This window comes from Eptatretus burgeri, chromosome 1 (genome assembly GCF_056783735.1).
Source record: "Eptatretus burgeri isolate ZD-2024b chromosome 1, Ebu_testis_v1, whole genome shotgun sequence".
NCBI lineage: Eukaryota > Metazoa > Chordata > Myxini > Myxiniformes > Myxinidae > Eptatretus > Eptatretus burgeri.
Genome location: NC_140961.1, coordinates 8,581,316 through 8,603,561, shown reverse-complemented (window position 1 = coordinate 8,603,561; position 22,246 = coordinate 8,581,316). Strand labels below are relative to the sequence as shown.

Here is a 22,246-nt window from a genome sequence, read left to right as displayed (position 1 = left end):
ACTCATAATCTTCAAAATCTTCACTTGAATAATGACTCATATTTAATTACCGTAGTAGAAAAAACATTTCCATCTATATTCATATACTTTTTTTCATGAACAGAATCAAATAAAATTCATCTTCGGTATCATCTTTGGTACTTTCATTGGTGCTTTCACAATAATCTATAAAATCCACTTTAATAACTATCGTTTGAAGACAAACTCTCGGTATCATAACTGTCTTCTGTTCCAACAGAGATACTATCATCACTCATAATCTTCAAAATCTTCACTTGAATAATGACTCGTATTTAATTATTAGAAAAAAACATTACCATCTATAGCCATAAACTTTTTTTTCATAAACAGAATCAAATAAAATTCATCTTCGGTACTTTCATTGGTGCTATCACAATAATCTATAAAATCCACTTTCATAACTATCGTTTGAACACAAACTCGCGGTATCATAACTGTCTTCTGTTCCAACAGAGATACTATCATCACTCATAATCTTCAAAATCTTCACTTGAATAATGACTCCTATTTAATTAGTAGAAAAAACATTCCCATCTATATCCATATGCTTTTTTCATGAACAGAATCAACAACTACATTTTTTATGTTCAAGGTAATTTTAAAAAATGGTCCTTCACTACCACTGAACGAAATGTCATTTCACCTGATATATTAACATCCTTATTTTATCAAGATTTACATCTTTAGGGTTGATGGAAAAAAATACAAATTTCTCCTTGCATGTTGCTGATGTTCTTGTCTTTTCTTTCGAAAGCTTCATCCATCAGGTTTTTCTTTTTTGAGACTTTTTCTTGTTTCATTGCTTTTTCTAGTTTTGCATATATTGTCAGAAGGAGAGGAGAAACTTTTGTTGGAGCTACTTTAATTGATGTTCTTCCAGATATACTAAAAGCCCTTCCACTGAAGGAAATTGAAGAACTCATATTATTAACCATAATTGTTTTTCCCCAAAAGTTGTTATATTTATCTTTATTCAATTTTACATCCTCATCATATTTCTCAGTACCTTTTACAAATGTAGAGATTGAGTGAAAGTTGTCTTTTGTGTCTTGATACATTGTATTTATTAAGTGAAAAAAGTTGTTGGGTAATTTAAGCACAGATTCACTTATAAACCAAATGGAATTTTCATCAAGAAAATTTTAGTTTCAACAAAAAGCATCAATAAATTACCATGAGATTTTCATCAAGAAAATTTTATTTTAAGCAAAGTTTTTCGATGTAAATATGGTGAATACAACGTACTGTAACATTTGTAATCATGAATATAAATGTTATAAAAAACACCTTCAAACCAACAAACACACATTCAATCTTTTCAGACAAATATCTCCATTTGAACAAGAAACAAAAAAATAATGGGGAGATATAGAGGAGCAGCTCGTAATAATTGTAATCTTAATTATAAAATCCCCACATTCATACCTGTATTTCTTCATTATTGTCATTATGAAATGCATCTCTTTATAAAAGAATTAAGTAAGACTCCTGGAAAGATAATAGCAATTCCTAATACAGATCAAAATTGGAGATCATTTACAAAACAGATTTATACTTGTGATGACCGTTTTTACAGCCATTTTTCCCTGCTGTGCAGGGGTTTGGCTTTTACTTGAGGAAATGTTTTATGGCCGGATGCCCTTCCTGACGCCAACCCTGGTCGCCTCTTATGACACACACGGATATGGTACACCTATTCTAACCGGGGCATACACCGGGACCAGTACACTGGTACTCATTTCGCCGACCTCGGAAGGATGACAGGCTGAGTCAACCCCCTGGTGTTAATTCAGCAGCCAATGGGGCTTGAACTCAGGACCCTGGGATCCCAAGTCGCCACCCTAACCACTAAGCCAACACCAGGCTTGAGATTTATACTTGTGAAATGGGTGTAAATGCAAATATTAGGTTTCTTGACTTTTAAATTTATGGCAAGCCCTCTAAGTTCTTTAGTTTCAAAACATCTCCTCTTTTCCTATACTTTCGAGTCAATTTAGGACTTAAGCCGACTTGGGTAAAGACATTTCTCTTCTTACTAAAAAGGGCATTTACCCATTTGATTATTTGGATTCATTTGAAAGATTTAAAGAAACAAGACTTTCTCCTCAAAAGCGTTTTTATCCCCCGCCACGTGGTGGAAGGGGGATATTGTTATAACAAGTTAGGAAGATGTCGTCTTACGGGTGAAGAATATGAAAGAGCAAAACAAGTTTGGAAAGAGTTTGAGATAAAGAATATGGGTGAATATCATGACCTTTATTCAATAACTGATGTTTTATTACTCGCTGATGTGTTTGAGAAATTTAGAGAAGTTTGTTGCAATAAAGATTTCTATGGACATGATCCTGTTCATTATTATACATCTCCTAGACAAGCCTGGAGCGCAACGTTAAAAATGACTAAACAACCCCTTGATCTTCTTGGTGATGTAAATATGCTCATGATAATTGAAAAGGCTAAAAGAGGATGTATTTTACAAGTTTGTTCAAAGAGATATGCTGAGGCAAATAAATGTCTTCCAGACTTCTTACCTGATAAGCCCATATCTCACTTAATGTATTTTGATGCTAATAACTTGTATGGCTGGGCAATGTCTCAATCTCAACCCAATGGTAATTTTAAATTGCTGAAATAATATGAGTCCAAATCTATCTTGCATGATATAATCTCCACAAGTCAAGAAGATTTACATCAATGGGGTTATGGGTATTATTTTGAAGTTGATTTAAACTATCCTAGAAAACTTCATAACAAACATAAAGACCTTCCTTATGGAGCTGAAAAAGAGATGCCCAATCAAGAGCGATTTGGTGGTTATCAACAACATTTCTTTAGTTCTTCAAATGAGTATATATATATATATATATATATATATATATATATATATATATATATATATATATATATATATGTATGTATGTATATATATATATATATATATATATATATATATATATGTATATATATATATGTATATATATATGTATATATATATATATATATATATGTATATATATATATATATATTCCTACAACTAAATTACTAACAACATTGGATGATAGAGAAGTATGTTTTACATCAAAGAAATCTAAAGCAATTTATAGAAGCAGGACTATAAGTTAAAAAGGTACATGGGGCACTAAAGTTTAGTCAAAGTCATTGGTTTGATCAATATATTGATTGTTATTTGAGGATGAGAACAAAGGCAAATAATGATTTTGAAAAGGACTTTTACAAGTTGATGAATAATTCTGTATTTGGTAAAACAATGGAAAATATAAGAAATAGACAAATTGTAAGACTTGCTACAACTTGGGAGCAGGTGGAGAAGTTGATAAATAAACCAAGCTTTAAAACAGTAGAAATATTTACAGATAATTTTTGTGCTGTTCATTTGAATAAGGAGTATAAAGATGGATAAACTGGTTTATGTGGGAACATCTGTTTTAGATCTTTCAAAGTATTTAATGTATGATTACTTTTATAATAATCTGAAGAAAAGATGTGGTGAGAATATTGTATTGCTATATATGGATACGGATTGCTTCATACTGGAGAAAACTTCAGATGATGTTTATAAGGATATGAAAGAAGATGAAGATATTTATGATACAAGTCATTGTTATCCTAAGAACCCGCTTATTTCGAATAAGAATAAAAAGGTTATTGGTAAATTTAAAGATGAATTTGGTGAAAAGATACTCAGTGAATTTGTTGGTGTTAGATCAAAGGCATATGAATATAAATACTTAACGAGAGTGTTAAATGAATTAAAATGTGAAAAGAAACTTAAAGGTCGAAAGAAGTGTATTAAAAGAGACCATGAACTTTCAACATTACCTTGAATGTATATGGAAGAGAAAGGATATCTATGGAGAGATGAATCTTATTAGAAATTATCAACACAAACTATTCTCAGAGACTGTGAGGAAGAAATATCTAACAGCATTTGATGAAAATCTATATATATATATATATATATATATATATATATATATATATATATATATATATATATATATATATATATAATGAGTGATGGAATGAATACATTGCCTTATGGGTTTAAAGTATAAGTATTTATAAAAAAAATGGGTTGGGGGTTTTAATGGCTACCTCCCGCTGCATTATTTTAATTGATGAATAAATTAAGTTATTCCTGAAAGTATAACAAATATTTATCGGATCTCTATATGACCACTCAATTTGATTAAGGAAATGACCATGTGAAAGGGAGGCGAAGTGCAGCCCCTGTAGAGGAGTAGTATCAAAAGGGAGGGGTTTGACTAAGTAATGTGTTCCAGTTTGAAAAGGAGAAATATGAGTGAGCGTAAGCAAGCGAATATTGCGACTGAGAAATGGGACACTTTACTGCGTCAAATCCCTCCCTTTTGATACTACTGCCTATCCATGAGGAACAAAAGGTTCACACATGTGATGTCATAATACACATATTATGTCACATGGTTTGGCAGCCACATTGGATTTACCCGAAAACCTACAAAAATCATCTTCTCCAAAACGGCTGGACAGATCGAGGGGAAAATTCTCACACATGTTCCCCGAGCCATGGGTGTACAAGTTTGTAAAGGAATAATTGATAGGTCACATGGTTTGGCAGCTATATTGGATTGAAGAAAAATATTAAATAATGTTTTCTCTGGAACCACTTAATCAAACGATTTGAAACTTCACATTTATGATCTAGTGGGGATGGGGAATACATGTATTATATTTCAACTTAAACGGATGCATGGTCGGGCATCCAGACTTGTTTAATTTTTGATGTGGGTTCTCTTTTTTTTTTTTTTGATTTTTTTTTTTTTTGAATAAGGCTCACCTGGCAGTGGCTGGATGGGTTTGAGGGTGGAGGAGTATCAGCTGAAATGCCAATCCTATCCAGGTTCCTCCTGATGACTTAATCGTTGCTTTTTGCTTGTTCAGGTTTCTTCTGATAATTCTAATGCAGGACTGTACCGAGTTGGTCTTCCATTTGATTTTTATTGAATTTATTTTAATCCTATTCGAAATTCAATTGAATAATGGATAATAATTTTTAAAAACGTCATGGGTCAGGGTCAGGTGTCTGATGAAAGCGGGGTTGCGTCAAAGCCTGACTTCTTGGTACCCAGTCATCACTGCCAGCTGTCATAAAGTGTCAGTTCTAATTATGTCTCATTAATTATGTAACACACCAGTACACAAACACCACACAATATCAGTCTTGGTATGGGTCTGCAATCTCTGATTGCCCTTTTTCTTGTTTTATTTGCAATGAGAATCAGTGACCTTGCTTTGATTCATGTACAAAAGAAAGTATTAATGTCAAAGAGATTATTGTGTTTGCAGCATGCTGTGGCCACTGGCAGCCATGCCTACAGAATGGAAAAGGGTACTTCAATGCCCAATATGCTGGAACCAAAGGTTAGTTAAACATCTCCACTGCTTTCATGAAGCCATAGCAAATATGCAGCAAGATCAGCGCAACTACTGCTGCATGTGATATTTGTCTCTGCAGATTTATCCCTACGAGATGTTAACAGTTTCGAGCCGCGGACGATGTCGTTTACCGAAGGACGTCGACAGAACACGTCTCGAGGTGAGTTTTTGTGTAACGGTTCGTTTAGACACGTTTTTCTGATGAGGTAACAAGCATTCGCTCCTGGCATTCGTCAAATCCTGGCAATCACCGCGGACGATGTCGTTCACCGAAGGACGTCGACAGAACACGTCTCGAGGTGAGTTTTGGGGTAACGGTTCGTTTAGCCACGTTTTTCTGATGAGGTAACAAGCATTTGGCTCCTGGCAATCAAAATTAAAGTTAGACTCAAAAGGTTCTCGTCAGATTTCAAGTCAGACTAAAATCGGTCATGAGGACGGGGTTCTAGTCTTGGTTAATGCGATCTCCAAATCAAGCCCAAGTCATTAGATCTTGATTTGAAAATGGAGTCACGGGATTTTGAGTCTCGATCAAACTCGTGAGGTCTTTTCAGTCACTGGACGATCAAATACGTAGAGAGGTGATTTTGTTCTTATTTATTAAAACTTTCAACATTCAAATAGTTAATGTACTTTGGGATTAATCAAGTATTTTGAGTCACAACCTTTAAGTCCATGTGTGAATTCCGACATATCGCATTTCAGTCGTCTGAATCTTTGTGTCCTGAGTCAATATAAATCTGAGTCCAGCAAAAAATTGACTTGAATTCGAAATAAACGATCTTGGCCAAAGCAGTTCATGAACTTGATGCAAAAATTAACTGAAATGGAATTAAATTTGCTCCTCTCCCCCTTCATATTCAGCACAAGGCTGTGGGTAGCATCATTTGCTGAGGGGGTGGCTGTGTTTTTGATGCAATGCCCCTGATACCAGCACACTGGTACTCATTTTTCCAACCTCAGAAGGATTTTAGGCTGAGTCAATCCCACTTCCAGTTAATTCAATGGCCAACAGGGGCTCAAACTTCGGACCCTAAGATCTCAAGCCACCGGCTACCCGAACCACTTAGTCACCACCAGGCTTCTGAAATTTGCTTGTGAATCAAGCAAAATCAATGAAACATTATGACGAAAGTTGAAAGTTAATTATAGGTGACTCGCAAAAATATTTGTGAAAATTGCATCAAGTGAAAGCATCATCAAAATGTTTAGGCATTTTTTGTTTTCTGCAATGTCTTGGCTTGTGGAGGGGCGACAACATAGAACAGATCAGGACGTAACAGAACACAAATAACCTCATTGGATGTAGGAGAACATAGCAAGGAAATGGCAGAGGTTGTAAGACCAGAAAGGAAATGGGAGAAGACAGAGATTGCCGACCTGTCTGCAATGTGAAAGTGATAAGCCCAGAGATTCAGCTTCATCACAGAATATTCTAATAAGAGTGAAAATCTTTGTTTCCATTAGCCCCTCGCTGTGCATGGAATGAGGCAGGGGCACCAGCTCAGATTAGAGAGTAGAATGAAGCTCTTGTAAGTGGATAGGAGTTCAGGTGTATAAATGAAAGACTTTGGATGAAAGAGGATGGATGCCTCGAAAGACAGACTGGCTTTGGAGGCCAACTTCGATTTGTGGTTTGCCGAAGAAAGAGCATGACTAATAGTGAGGCCCAAAAGTTTGAGTGACTGCACTTCTTCAAGAGAGTGGGATGGTGACACACAGAGAGAGAGAGAGAGAGAGAGAGAGAGAGAGAGAGAGAGAGAGAGAGAGAGAGAGAGAGAGAGAGAGAGAGAGAGAGAGAGAGAGAGAGAGAGAGACACAGACACAGACACAGACACAGACACAGACACAGACACAGACACAGACACAGACACAGACACAGACACAGACACAGACACAGACACAGACACAGACACAGACACAGACACAGACACAGACACAGACACAGACACAGAGATATTTTTGGATTGAAAAACATATTCCATTGATGAGAGAGATTGTTGATGAAGATTCGGAATAGGACTGGGTGCGGAACAATGCCTTTTGGCACTCCAGCCTTGACATGGAGAGGAAATAGGAGGGTCCCGTTGAGATCCACGTGCTGACGATGAGAGAAGAGGTCGTCATTTAGTCAATATTTTTCAATTTCAAAAAACATTTATATCCAGAGTTGCTCTTCTTCTTCTTCTTCTTCTTCTTCTTCTTCTTCTTCTTCTTCTTCTTCCGTATGGCAGCTTAGCTGCCGGGGTAGCTATCATTTATTGGATGCGCGACTGTGTCGCTGATGCAGTGCCCCTCTACTAGTACACACCGGTACTCATTTCGCCGACCTCGGAAGGATGACAGGCTGAGTCAACCCCGTGGTGTATTAATTCAGCAGCCAACGGGGATTGAACTCAGGACCCTAGGATCCCAAGCCGCTACCCTAATCACGAAGCCAACACCAGGCTCATAGTTGCCATTATAATTACAGTAAAAGAAAAATATACGGAAGTAATATTTCCAAAACTTGGTGAACTCAGAAGAATACAATCAAAATAGCACATCCAGAGGCAAATATGGAGGCATATTCAAAAGTTGATGCTTGTATTGATATGCCTATGGACTAACAATATAAATGACAAACGATAAATTCGACCAAAACTAAGGAATGAAAATTATGGAAAAATAGTCAAGAATACTGTGAATAACAAGAATAACCAGATTAAAAAAAGAATGAATTAACAATAAGGTGAAGATTTGCAAAAGTAAATAACAAATCAATGTGTAAAAAAGGAAACTTTTAATATCAGTTCAAATTTTGTTTATAAGAAGACTTAAACCGACCCACAGACGACTGTGCCTTGATTGCTCCATCTTTGCTATAACTAAGACGTGGCTCATAATAACAACGAGATGACCCGTGAACCCATAACCGACATAGGCTATGAGCCAAGGGGGTTGGTCGGTACCATACAGATGGAGTAAGGCTCATTGTGATTTTCAACAAGATATATGTCCCAAGATATGAAAAAAAGTGATAGTGTATAACTCTCGGCCATCTCTGTTTTATCACCCGAAATATTATTATACGCCCACTTCGCTTCGCCAAAAAATGTGATATTTGCTAAAATTGGAATAAATATTTTTTTAAGGACCACAGAGTGCCAATAATTTGCATACTGGATGCCAACTAATATAGTAATAGAAATATAGAACATTTATGGGGGTTATTTGTCAAACTTTTGATATAATGACAAAAAATATGTTAAATTGTGTGAAAAAGTGGCCGAAATTGCTTCGAGTTCAGAATTCACATTGTACGTTTTTGTCAATGTTTCAAAAATGAAAACTCCCAGAGTAACATTTGACCCCTCAAAATCTTCGCAAGGAACCACTGCATTGGAATATATCATTAATTTGTAATATGGTGGTTGTTTGGGGCACATATTTTGGCAAAGTTCAACCATACCCCCTAATTTTGATATTTTGGAACAAAACATAAATTTTGAACATTTTCGGTTTATTCGTCTACTTTTGGTATCTCAGTGTAATTTTTGGTATTAGCTAGTATCCTAAAGTAGGTATGTAACAACAGGTACATTATGTTTCACAATACATGCAAAATTGCTGCAGACTCTCGGTTTATCATAATTATGTTATCGTAAACTGATCTCTCGAACAAATACGCCTTGTTATTATACATTGTTATTACCAATCAATTTTAACACAATTGACACAGATTACAGGCATTTAAATTAAACACATACTAAATAATGCTTATAAATTGAACCTATCCTTTTATGCATCGGGCTACTTTAAATTACAACGAACGTCATACATATTCTGGCAAGTGAGCCTTCCGCTGTGAGGTTTGTTTCTATGCACAGGTCCTGGAGACCAGCATCTTGAAAACGAGCTCCTAGAATTGCGAGTATATTGCATACTGTATGGAAAGTACCTAGACGGAGAATTATTCGTGAATACTTGTCAGTGTGTTTCCAGATGATTTCGGCTGCCTTAGCGTATAATGCCTGGTCCAACACTACGACAATCTCCTCTAACTGTAGTGCCGTCCTCACAAGTTCTGACTGGTTTAATATTTCAGCGACTGTAGTCAATTCCTCAGCTGGAGCATTGATCGTGGGCATATAAACAACAACATCCTTTGAGACTGTCAGAGAATCTCTGGTGTTTATATTGAAACCTGTCCAGCTTGGTATGCGCTGCTTCTCTGCGTCGGTCATTCGAGCAAGTATCCAGATGAGGTTTTTGTTCGTAGCTGTGTACTCTGTTACTATGCTCGTGTCTGTTGTGAGCAACTGTGGTGCAACGCGCTGTCCAGCAATGTATGTTGTCAATTCGTGATCAGAAAAATCCAAAGATCTTTGCTTTTTCTTGGCTATCTCAGGAAGCGCTTGTTTCGGAAGATGTGGTCCATAAACTCTGGCCTGTACCACAATACCATTCACACGATGTGACGTTCCCTTTCCACTCTATGTTTCTTCCAATCTATCAATGTTGTCCCATGCCAAGTTGGTAAACGTATATGGTTGAATACTTGTTGGTACGAGTGTCTGCTGATTTAGATTAGCTGCGAGCTTCTGTAAGCACAAGGCTGTGTCATTTTCTTCCAGCTGAGAGTAAGATATCCCATGGCCTAATCTGTTCAACGTCCGTATCAACTCCGTATTCCCAGTGAGTGTTTTTACCATGTATGGAAGCAGAAAATGTTTTGTTGGCTTCTGCATATACCACATCTTGACTGAAGGGATTCCGTGAGCATTGTTACTCTCCGTGAAGGGTGTTTGTGTTCTGGATCACCAGTTAGTAGACCGATCAGAAACCGTCAAAGATATTCCGGTGTAGTGAATGATTCCTTCTCCACGTCGGACGGGTGATAGGACCAGGTTGTTGGTTTTTTCTCGTCCTTTATTGTTGCTCTCAAAAATGACGATGACTGATCAATGATCTTCGAGATATTTGTTGATTGATCTTTCCAAGTTTTCAGCTCCCTTTCCATATCGCAATACTCACTGACAATATCTTGCATTGTTATGCAATCAGGTACAACAACTTTTCCTTTTGTGTCAGCAAAAATCTGAATTCAGTCTCCCAACTCCTGTTCCAATTTCTGACGGTGATGTTTCTTGGTGGATTCTGTTCGACTATGTATGCCTCTGGCAGACATCATGGTTCGCAGTTTCTCTGTAAGCGTTGTAACTCTGACAATTTGCTTGTTGGGAACGATATCAGTTCGTATATAATGAAACAGTTCTGCATATGATTCGTCTTGCTTTTCGAGATAAATATCATTCTCCTGAGAAGGAGCAGGCTCTGTATCGAGAACAGGTGCTGGTCTTGTGTAGTCCCTGTAGCAGGAAGCATGATAATGTGCTTCAGCAGCAACTATGTCCCGACTCGTTATGGCTAAAAGCTTGGTGTCACATTTGCGGACTGCACATGCTCGAAGCTTCTGGTCCGATCTCAACTCCGCAGATTGGACTAGTTTTTCCCGAGTTGACGTTCCCTTGTATCTCTTGACATTTTCGCAGAAAATGCATGTGTCGTCATAGATGCGTGATTCTGATGAGGATCATCTTGCCGGTCGCTTAGCATTGGAACACCCAGCAACAACTTCCTCAGTTGAGCTTGGATCTGTTTTACGTTTAAGGGCTTCCAGATCTCTCTTCATCGTGAAAATGCTCCTGCATTTCCTATGGTAGAAGATCACTGGAATCTCCTTGTCTGTCACCGATTTAGCAATGTCAAGTATATTTGAGTGATCTCTAACTTGAGCAGCATTTATTGGGGTTTTTCATGATTCAAAACTTTGTGGACTGGTAAGTTGTTCATTTGGATCAATACTCAGTGATTCCTTGTGAATTATACAGTGTCTTCCAGTTGGTTCTTCGGCCTCATCTCTGGTTTGTTCTTCCATTGCGATTGTACTCGCAACTACACATACTGGGCAAGCACTAACACCACCACCGCCACCATTACCACATTACCTGGAATGACAAAGGAAATAACAATTTAGTTGGGTATTACAGATGGAAATAAAGTAATGTTTAAGGCTATCCACTACTTTTAGGCATTATTAATATATGTGGATGTTTCAATTTGTGAAATATTGCATCTGGGATGTTACATATTTATCTAGTTTTTTTGTAATATTAAATAGTTAAACCAAAAATTACACTGAGATACCAAAAGTATACGAATAAACCTAAAATGTTCAAAATCTATGTTTTGTTCCAAAATATCAAAATTAGGGGGTATGGTTGAACTTTGCCAAAATATGTGCCCCAAACAACCACCATATTACAAATTAATGATATATTCCATTGCAGTGGTTCCTTGCGAAGATTTTGAGGGGTCAAATGTTACTCTGGGAGTTTTCATTTTTGAAATATTGACAAAAACGTACAATGTGAATTCTGAACTCGAAGCGATTTTGGCCACTTTTTCACTAAATTTAGCATATTTTTTGTCATTATATCAAAAGTTTGACAAATAACCACCATAATTGTTCTATATTTCTATTACTATATTAGTTGGCATCCAGTATGCAAATTATTGGCACTCTGTGGTCCTGAAAAAAATATTTATTCCAATTTTAGCAAATATCACATTTTTTGGCGAAGCGAGCGTATAATAATATTCCGGGTGATAAAACAGAGATGGCCGAGAGGTTTACACTGCTATCACTTTTTTCATATCTAGGGACATATATCTTGCTAAAAATCAGAATGAGCCTTACTCCATCTGTATGGTACCGACCGGTCAACTTGGGGGGTCTGGCTCGTAGCCTACAGCGGTTGATAAAAAAAATTTCAAAAAAAAAAAACATAGCTCCAGTGAACTATACCACTGAGGTTGTTTGCATTGACCAAATTCTCTTGAAGAGCACTTGACTGAATCGGGAATTGATTTTTTAATAATTTTTTCGTTGCCCGTTTTCAACAAAACTTGATATTGTGCGTCAATGTGAAAAAAAAAAACACGGAGAAAAGAAAGTCGAATAAATTATTGTGCGTAATCTTCTAAACACAATTTTATTTATTAATGAACATGGAAGTATTAGATCAAAATGGCGATGCTTATTTTATGCTTCAAAATAAATTGTTCTTTGTCTATACTAAATTTTTGAGATTTTAAAATAAATCATTTCAAGAAAAAAAAGATAGCTCCAGCGAACTATACCGCTGAGGTTGTTTGCATTGATCAAATTCTCCCAAAGAGTACTTGACTGAATTGGGAATTGATTTTTTAATTATATTTTGTTGCCCGATTTGAACGAAACTTGATACTGCACACCGCAGGAGAATGGTGAGTAAGGTGGCCCTAAAAATTTTGTGCTATTGTGTACTGTTTTGGCTGTATTTTGGGAACCTACATACATACATACATATATACAAGATGAGAGTTTTAGTAATATATAGAAGATAAGATAACGTAATGTATTAATAGAGAATGATGTGCGAGTAAAAGGTAGAAATAAGTTATCTTGTGAAACATGTGGATATCATGGATTACTGTAAAGTAAGATGAAAATACTTATGGAAGAAGATTATTGATATGTTTGTATATAAATATCCCTGTATGTAATTTATATTTTATTTTTTAAAAAGTGTCAATGTGTTGAGTTTGGTGAAAAGAGGTGCAGTGTGGTTCCATGGATAAGAAAGGGTACAGATCCTTCCAACGTGCTTTTGAATGACTGAGAGTAAATGTAGCTGATTGTTATGAGAGCGTGCCCAGACAATGTTACAATAGTTCAGGTAAAGCTGCTGTCACACCTTGACGTTTTACCCAGCGTATGCCGACGTATGAAAAATTTGGCGAATACGCTGGCACACGTCGAATACGTTATGGGTAAGTTTTGTATACGTTAAGAGCACGCTGGCATACGTCGTAGTACGCCGAGCTCGTCGACAAATTTTGTGCATGCACAAAATTTGTCGACGTATGCCAGCGTATGACTCACATGTTCTGCATAAGCTGGCCATAAGTTGTAGGCACGTTATGCGATCATTGACACACGTTGCTTGTAAGTTACTCATAAGTCGAAATACGTCGAGGTAATGTCTAGCGTACCCGAAACTTCTTTCGAACCTATGAGTAACGTGCTTTGAACCTATGTGTATCGTATCTCCAACGCATATTGACGTATGTAGACATATTTGACGCCTTCCGGACGACCACAGAACTTACTGAACGTGTTTCTAACTTACAGCTACCATATAATGGCGTATTGGCAGTTTTTAGGGGAATTGGTATATAAAAATGGGGTTCACAGGAGGAACCCGTCAGTGTTCCAGACTCCATGGTGAGCAGATGTCCATGTCATCCGAGAGATGGAGGATCCGGCAAGGCTGAGACGAGAATACCTACTAGCTGTCCTCCAACATTAACATGACCTCATCGATTTGACACTGAACCAGTTGCGTGCCAATCGAGCCAGGAGAAGAAGAGGTGAACGGAGGAGAAGGAACTGGGTGAGAGCATGGATCGGGAGGCGGTTATGATTTGAATCGTCGAGCGGCAGCCTTTTAATAGGCTACGCCACGTGATCGTCTGCGATACGCTGCCGCGCTATGCATAAGTTAGACTATCGTTGGGCATAAGTTGTGAACGCCAACAACACGCTAGGCATTCATTGGTATAAGTTATCTATAAGTTATCAAAACGTTCTGTGTACGTTACTAATACGTTATGCATACGTCCAACCCGTTATGAATACACTATTATACGCCCAAAACTGAAAAACATCAATAGCTCAGCGTATGCCAGCGTTTTAGATCAATTTTGATACGTTGCCATACGCTGGCTAAATTGTCAAGGTGTGACAGGGGCTTTAGGGAGAATTATGGTATTATACAGGGAGAATAAAATACAAGGAGGAAGGAAGGTACGAAGTTTAGACAGTAAGCCCGTGTTTCGAGAAACAATCTTTTCAGTCAATGAAATGTGATTCATGCAGTTAAGTTTGTCATCCAAGGAAACACTGAAAAATTTCGTCAAATCAACAAAAGTAAGGGGTTCATTGTCTGTAGAGATAGAAGAGATGATGTCAGACAGAGGTATGGTGGATTTTCTAAAGAACATACACTTGGTTTTATTGAGATTTATGGAGAGTTTGTTTGATTTAAACCAGGATTAATGAGCTCACGATTAAGAGTACTGATCAGAGTCATAACTCAGATTGAAATAGATGATAGTTTTATCATCAGCAAAGAGAAAAAAAAGATAATAAAGAAGAACAATTATGTCGATCATCAACATATAATAGGAAAAGAAGAAGCCCAAGTATAGATCCTTGGGGAACTCCATGGCTGATAGCTCTCCATGAAGAATTATAGCTTTTAACGACTGTATATTGTTGCCTAATAGGAAGATCGTCTTTAAAACATTCAAGAGCACAACCTCGAACACCATAAAAATCAAGTTTGGAGAGAAGACTATTGTGATCAATCATATCAAAGGCTTTGGAGAAGTCAATAAAACCATCATACAGTGGAATACAATCTGTCAGAGAGGGAATTAGAAATTAAATCTCGCATATGAATAAGAGCCATATCTGTGGAATGTTTTCGATGAAAGTCAAACTGCTGAGAAAAAATAATGTTATATTTTGAGAGAAATTTAGTTAGACGGTTATAAACAAGTTTCTCCAAAATTTTAGAAAAACAAGGAATAACAGATATGGGTCTGTAATTGTGAATGACCTGTCGATCACTACTTTTGAAAACAAGGAGTAACTTTAGCAACCTTCAGTTTCGGAGGAACAAAACCAGTAAGAAAAGGTAAATTGAATATATGGGCTAAGGGGTGAGAAATAAAAGATGTGACAGACTTTATCAGAGAAGAACGAATTTCATCAAAGCCACAACTCGTGAACTATTGAGTGAAATGAAAGCGAGAGAAGAACCTTCAGAGTGTAGGCTTTATTCCATTTGATTGAAGCCGCTTCTACGGGCACATCAGGGAATACAGGTGCAGCTAGGAGTACATACGCAGTAATGTATACATGTGCAATTAATCATCGCAAAATAAATCAGTATAAGCACGGAGTCCGATATACTCTCAATTCTCACCATTCAACGAGCACCAAGTGAACCGCTGCCGTAAATGACAATGCCCCTGGGACAATCACCCCGTCCGTGCGGAGACTTGGCTTTATCTATCCCGTGCTCGAGCCTCGCGACATGTGATCACACGTCACGTCCTTCAATTCACCACATTGAGCTTCCTGCCAATCTCAATTATTTCAAAATATTTTGTTGGTACAAGGAAAAAAGATGATGTATTGGAGTTGTGCAAATAGTCCCTGAAGTTCATGTGAGTTGGTTAGATTTTATTAGCTGGTGATGCACCAATGTTAGTAAAATATGAATTGAAGGAATTGGCAATATGGAGCAATTTTCTGTTGAGAAATATTGAGAATTGGCAATCCTGCCTATCGGAGCAATTTTCTGGAATATCCGCTTTATTACCTTTGCCAAGAATGTGAAAATTGAATGCATGGAGTTGGCCTTGGATGCCATAGGCAGAGTTTGGAGAGGAAGGTGGGATGCCATACTATTGAATGCTCAAAATCAGGGGTTCCCATCCTTTTTTCACTGAGGTACCATTTCACATGTTCGTGGTCCCACCGAGTACCACCGTACCAGCATTCACCTAAAATAGTGTTTATTTGCGATACAGATACGACAATGGGGAGTTAAACAATACTAACAATTCACAACTATGACATTGAGCAATCTGATCTGAACAAAAGAATGATACAGGAAGTACCTATTTGATTGTGTAAAATGTCCAGTCAATGGGATGGTTGAGCTTGCTTCTTGCTCACTAGCAGGTCGATGTCAGGCTTTGTTTTGGATAAAGCGCACCGAACATCATGTTCAACATCCAGTAGGGATCTTTGTTTTGTTTTTAGAATAACGAATGATGAGAACCCAGCTTCACACAGCCATGTAGATGGGAATACTATGAGCGAATGAACAGCCAGGGCAGCCAGCTTAGGGTAAGACCCCAACATTCCACAACAGAAGTCCGCAAGATTCATCTCGTCAAACTGATCTCGGGCTGTGGAGTCGTTCTGGAGATCAATCAAGCTTTCCTGCAGTCCTGTTCCAGGTGGCAAATCCAATGCATTCATGCGAAATGGGTTGCGAATCATTTTCAGATCCAGTTCCTTGAGATCCGGAAAATAGGAATTTAATTCCTCATCCAAATAAGCGAGGTGATATTTTACCAGTCGTATGAACTCCCTTGGGGGATTCTTTTCACGCTTCTGAAGAATATCGGCCGTGCAAGAAAACATGACCACCACTCCCGCTTCGACATTCGTCTTCCACAGACGGAGTTTTTCCTGAAATCCCTTGACCTTGTCCATGAAGTCAATGATAGTCGTGCCAGTCCCCTGAAGAGACTTGTTCAGGGCGTTTAAATGAGAGAAAATGTCGACCAAATAAGCCAGGTGCAATGCCCAGTCGGGGTCGTTCAAAGCAGCGACGAAATTGAGAGTCTTTGGTTTTCCATCGTTTTCGAAGAATTCACGAAGCTCAGCTCGCAGTTCAAACACGCACTCCGTCATATTTCCACGGGATAACCATCTCACCTCAGTGTGGAATAAGAGAACTTTATGGTCGGAGTCGAAATCCTCGCAAAGTTTCTTGAAAAGTCGCGAATTGAGAGCCTGGGATTTCACATGGTTCACAATTTTGATCATGGTTGAGAGAACGTCAGTCAATGGCTTGGGGAGCGCCTTGGCTGCGAGTGCGTGGCGGTGGATCATACAGTGTAGGCCGCGCACTTCATGAGCAACTGCCTTCACAAGCGTTTGGAAACCTGATCTGCACCCCGACATAGCTGGAGCACCATCTGTAGTACAGCCTTTCAGATCAACCCATGACAGCACAACTTGATCAAAGACGGAAGACACCTCTTCGAAAGTGTCCTTTGCTTTCGTTGTGGTTTTAAGCGGGCGGCAAAATAGTATTTCATCCTTGAACTTGGCTTTATGCACGTACCGAACGAACGCTAACAGTTGGGCACAATTTGCCACGTCAGTTGACTCATCCAATTGCATAGAAAATCCGCATGGAGATGCCTTGATTTCTGCCACCACCTGGTCACGAATATTGGTTGACATTTCTTCAATGCGCCTCTGAACTGTGTTGTTTGACAACGAAAGAGAATTGAGCTTCTTGGCGCTTTGTTCTCCCAGCATGAGACGTACGATATCCTTTGTGGCGGGAAGGATGAAGCTTTCACCGACGGTGTGAGGTTTTTTCTGTTCTGCAATTCGCAGTGCAACTAAGTAGGATGCCTTTACGGCTGCCGTGGACTGCTGTTGAAAACTGCCCCTGCCGTCGAAGCGTGCTCTTCTCATGGCATTTTCCTTCCGACGAAAAAATCATGGTCCTTGTTGCTGTGTTCAGGATGAACAGAATCAAAATGGCGCTTCAATAGACTTGGCTTCATAGATTGATTGCCGAGAACTTTTCCACAAATCGCACACTGTGGAGCTTCTAATTCACCTTTTTGGATGGAAGTGAAGCCTAACTTGAGATAACTCTCTGAATATTTTCGCATTGATATGATGCTGGTGAACAATAATGGTAACAATAAGCCAGGCAATAAGCAATGATGACAGTGTGGCGTGTAGAGACAAAACGAATAATAAGACTTGTGCACAATGGCCGATAACAAACAGCTGTCAGTGTACAGCCGCTTTCGATATAAATTTAATTATTGTGCACAAGCTGCATGAGAGAGAAGTAAAATAAAAACTGCGTTAAAAAAAAATAAAGCACGCTGCCCGTACCGCGCCGCGTACCACCGAGAAAGTCCAAATGTACCACCTGTGGGATGCGTACCACAGGTTGGGAACCCCTGCTCAAGATGGAGCGAGAGAGATGGCCCTGTTCTCATGTCTGACAGTGAGGAGGGCCTCCATCCAATGTTTGGGGAGGAAAAGCAGCATGTCCAAGGTGAAGTGACCTGGTCTGAATTGGATGGTTTGAGATCAAGCCATTGGAGAAAAAAATTGTGTTTTATGTCGACTACGGCGATTGAGTCCATGATCATCCTGATGATCGGATGCAAGCTGAACGTTCTGTAGTTAAAGAGAAAGAATTTTGCACCTTTTTAATGTAGAGCAGTGATGTTTTTTGATTTTCAAGCAGATGGAAGATGACCTTGGGCAAATGATATGATGAACAGAGCAGAAAGAGGATGTGCAAGTGCAGCAGAGCAGGTTTTTGGAAACGTGCTGATGCCGCATGGTCCAGTTGCTAAATCAGAGTCGCGGGATGCCAGAAATTTCTCCACCTTCTCAGGTGAAAATGACATAGAGTCCAGGATCAGTTGGGTACGACTGGGTGGAATGAGTCGAATGGGTAAAAAGAGAGAGGGGTTAAGGATGCAAGATTTGGAAACAAACTCAGAATTGAGGCATTTGGCTTTCGCTCAAGTGGAGTCGGCTGTGATTCCATTTGAAGTGAGGGAAGGGATGGAAGGGGAGCATCCTTCAGGCAGACTTGCCAAGGCACCATGAGGTTTTGGAGGAGAGAGACAAGTTTGAAAGTTCAAACTTGATGTTCGCGAGATGTTTTAGATGAAAATAGGCAGAGAGAAGTTGACTTTCACAAGCATGTGATAAAGGTTAAGCACAGTTGCCTGTTTAGCGATCAATGGTAAGGGTTGATTGCATTTGAAGTTAAATCCCAGTTGCACACCGTGTCAGTCGTCATTAGCGAATGCACCTTGGATGAGGATTTGATGATCAATTTGGCCCACTGGTTGCGTCATTATTGAGTAATGGGTGTGCTGCTGATGCAGTGCCTTTGCACATTTGAGTAGGAATTTAGAATTTGTTGGGGTTCCCTATGATAATTTAATATGGCACATGACTGTTGTTTTGGCAAAATGGAGGGTAGAATAAAACAGGTGCCAGGTTATGATATTTTAAATTTTAAATGATATAGTCGTACATATAATGCTTGCATGTTAGACATGCGATGGTCTCTCTTAGCATTTTGTTGTTAATGTATCTCTTACTCTGATTTGAATTGATCCCTTTTTGCCCCTCAATCCTCCCTCGATGAATATGAATGCATGTGGTGCAATCTCTTTCTCTCTAACGTCCTGATGGGATAGAAATGCAGTTTGGAAGGAAATACAATGCGAGTGCCAGAATAGCATTTTCACAGCAGTGCAGCAGACCAGGTAACCTTGTATGACACTGCAGATGTAAGGTGAAAGGTATTTTGATAGTTTGAGCTGAAAAAGCAGGAGACATGTCAGATAATTTCAATATCTTGTATCAAATTTGAAGTTGATATGTTTTGTCTTTCTTGAATGAACTCTTGCCACCCCTCCCCCCCCCCCCCCCCAGCGACACTTGTCTCCCGCGGAGTTCCGCCATCGATTTGGCATGAGCATTCAAGAGTTTGACCGATTTCCTTTGTGGAAACGGAATGATATGAAGAGAAAGCTTCACCTTTTCTAGTTTAATTTCACCATCGTACATCCTCTAAACATGTGCACCGATAATTTGAAATCTGGAAGATTGTGTACTACCTGAAGAGCCGAATGTCGACAGAACCTGCAAATTGGAAGGAACAATTTTGCTTCTGCCAAGTGATGTTATCATTGTAATTGGTAACTTAAATGCAGCCAAATGAACCAACTGCATGACCTCAAGTGCAGACTGCCTCCAGGTTAAGCGAAGGTGGATGTTTTTTTTTTTTCTTTTCTCAAAGTATCTAACATGGTTCAATGTTTTCTCATATTTTATGTGCTCAATTCAGAGCAAGATCCAAGAAGAATGAACTTTTTTTTTTCTTTTTTACAAAGACTTGGCAAGGAACCTTCCAGAGGATTGTCAAGATGTTCAAGACCTTTTTACAACCATGGCTTGCCATTTGTGTAAACGTGATAGGTCAAGCTCAATCAAATGTCGTCTGGCTCTGCTATTGCAATAGCTCTTGTTTCCTGTTACAAAAGGAAACGGACTGCACTGGGTAAAGAGAATGAACATGATAAACACCAAAGCACAATGCAGGTGCTTCAGGTAAAAACAAAAGAGGTCTCTTTTGAACGACACTGTGTGGAATTGTACTTGGATGCCTTCTCTCTGTGTCCTGAGACAAACAGTAGATCCAGTCTAACTACTTTATCTGTACACCTATAAACAAGCTCTGTGGCATTTTATTGAATCCTTCACTTGCTCCAACTTAACGGTAACAAAATGCAATATTTTAGTTTGTGTGTGAAGGTCAATGTGTGTTTAGCGAGTCGGCCTCCGTTGTAATGTATACCATGCCATCTACATTAATAACAGGAATTCTCTATTGTAAAGACCAGACACCTGATTAATCATCTGGAGGGGATTATATTATATGTACGAGGGACATTTTAACGTCAAGAGGGAGCAGACTCCCCAGTTTGGGAAAGAAAACTTGAATAAGAAGAAAGGAAAATAAATGTATCATTATCAACAAAGAAGATTGCAAATGAAAATATTTAATATTTATCCATAAATGATACGATATTCCTATACACATATATTGTATTGCAAAAAGGCTGCTATACGAAGTTAGTTATAAATAGGGTAAAGTTTCTAAAAATTACAAATATTCACCGCTGTTGTCCTGAGAATAAATATTTATTTATTTTTATTTCAGTTTTATTTATTTATTTATGGATTGTATGCTGCCTGGCCATTTTATTATGACATGTACCTTCAACTCATTTTGTTTACCATTGCCATAATTGGAGCCTTCACTCCATCAACTTAATGTCTGTTCAGATATACGCGTCAATTAATTTTTCGTCGTCGAGCTGGGAATTGTGACATTAAATGCACTACTTATGTTCATTTGGATTGAGATATTGGGATTGGAGCGTCCAATGGAAATGCCCAATGTATTTGATGTGTTCGAAAACCATTTGCATACTTTTGGTGAAGAATTGGCAAGTGCATCAAATGGAAAAAAATACCCCTACCTGGACCGCTCTTTAAGAGCCAACTAAGCCATCTCAATTTCCTCACCTCATAGTGCTGTACACTCTTCCCTCATGTGCATATATATTCGAGAATTACTCCAAAAACAATTGAGTAGACATCTTATTATTGTGGCCAGGCAGCATCCGTATGAATCATATGTGTATGTATGTATATATATATATATATATATATATATATATATATATATATATATATATATATATATATATATATATATATATTGATGATGATGCAAGTATAAATTATGAAATGTATATGGATTGGGCACACGTTTAAATGTTCATTTTGAAGGTATCAAAGCTGTTGTTTTATCAATGAAACCTTAATAAACCTAAACATAATACCAAGTACTACAATGCAGCAAACTCAACCTACTCGGTAGGATATGCATGGATTGTTTTATTCATCATTTCCAACGCTACTCTGAAAAGGAGTTTGTGGTTTGTGGGGATGGATTTTTGGTGTGTGGTGGATGCATTGGGGGGGGGGGTTAAGGGATGGATTTGGGGGGTTCTGTGTTTGTCTGGGCAATGGGAGGGATTGAGGGGTCAGGTAGAGTAGAAAAGAACAGAGGTGGGTTTGAAGAGAAAGCACCAGGTGATGACTATTGGGATGGATTGGGGGGGTTTGGGTGGTGGTATGGGGGATGGTTTTGTCGGGTATGTGGTACGGGCATGGGTAGTTTGGGGGTGGGTTTTGAAGAGGAGGATGTCCTTTCCATGTAAGTTGGATCTTTTACTTGTGAAACAAATTTTCATTGC

General features: G+C 38.4%; 1 protein-coding gene across 8 annotated transcripts in view; it reads left to right on the top strand.

Annotated features, from left to right (window-relative positions):
• The window catches only part of LOC147033824 (actin-binding LIM protein 1-like), an 80,356-nt gene extending 58,528 nt beyond the window's left edge, over positions 1-21,828 (top strand). For 7 of the 8 annotated variants that reach the window (XM_085871536.1, XM_085871525.1, XM_085871516.1 and 4 more), the window contains 3 exons: positions 5,372-5,446; positions 5,541-5,621; positions 19,851-21,828. In XM_085871536.1, the coding sequence (XP_085727662.1) occupies positions 5,372-5,446; positions 5,541-5,621; positions 19,851-19,909 (215 nt within the window). In that variant the 3' untranslated portion in view covers positions 19,910-21,828. The remainder of the gene's footprint in view (positions 1-5,371; positions 5,447-5,540; positions 5,622-19,850) is intronic. The other variant, XR_015055513.1, reaches the window with a different exon arrangement.
• The last annotated feature ends 418 nt before the right edge of the window (positions 21,829-22,246 follow it).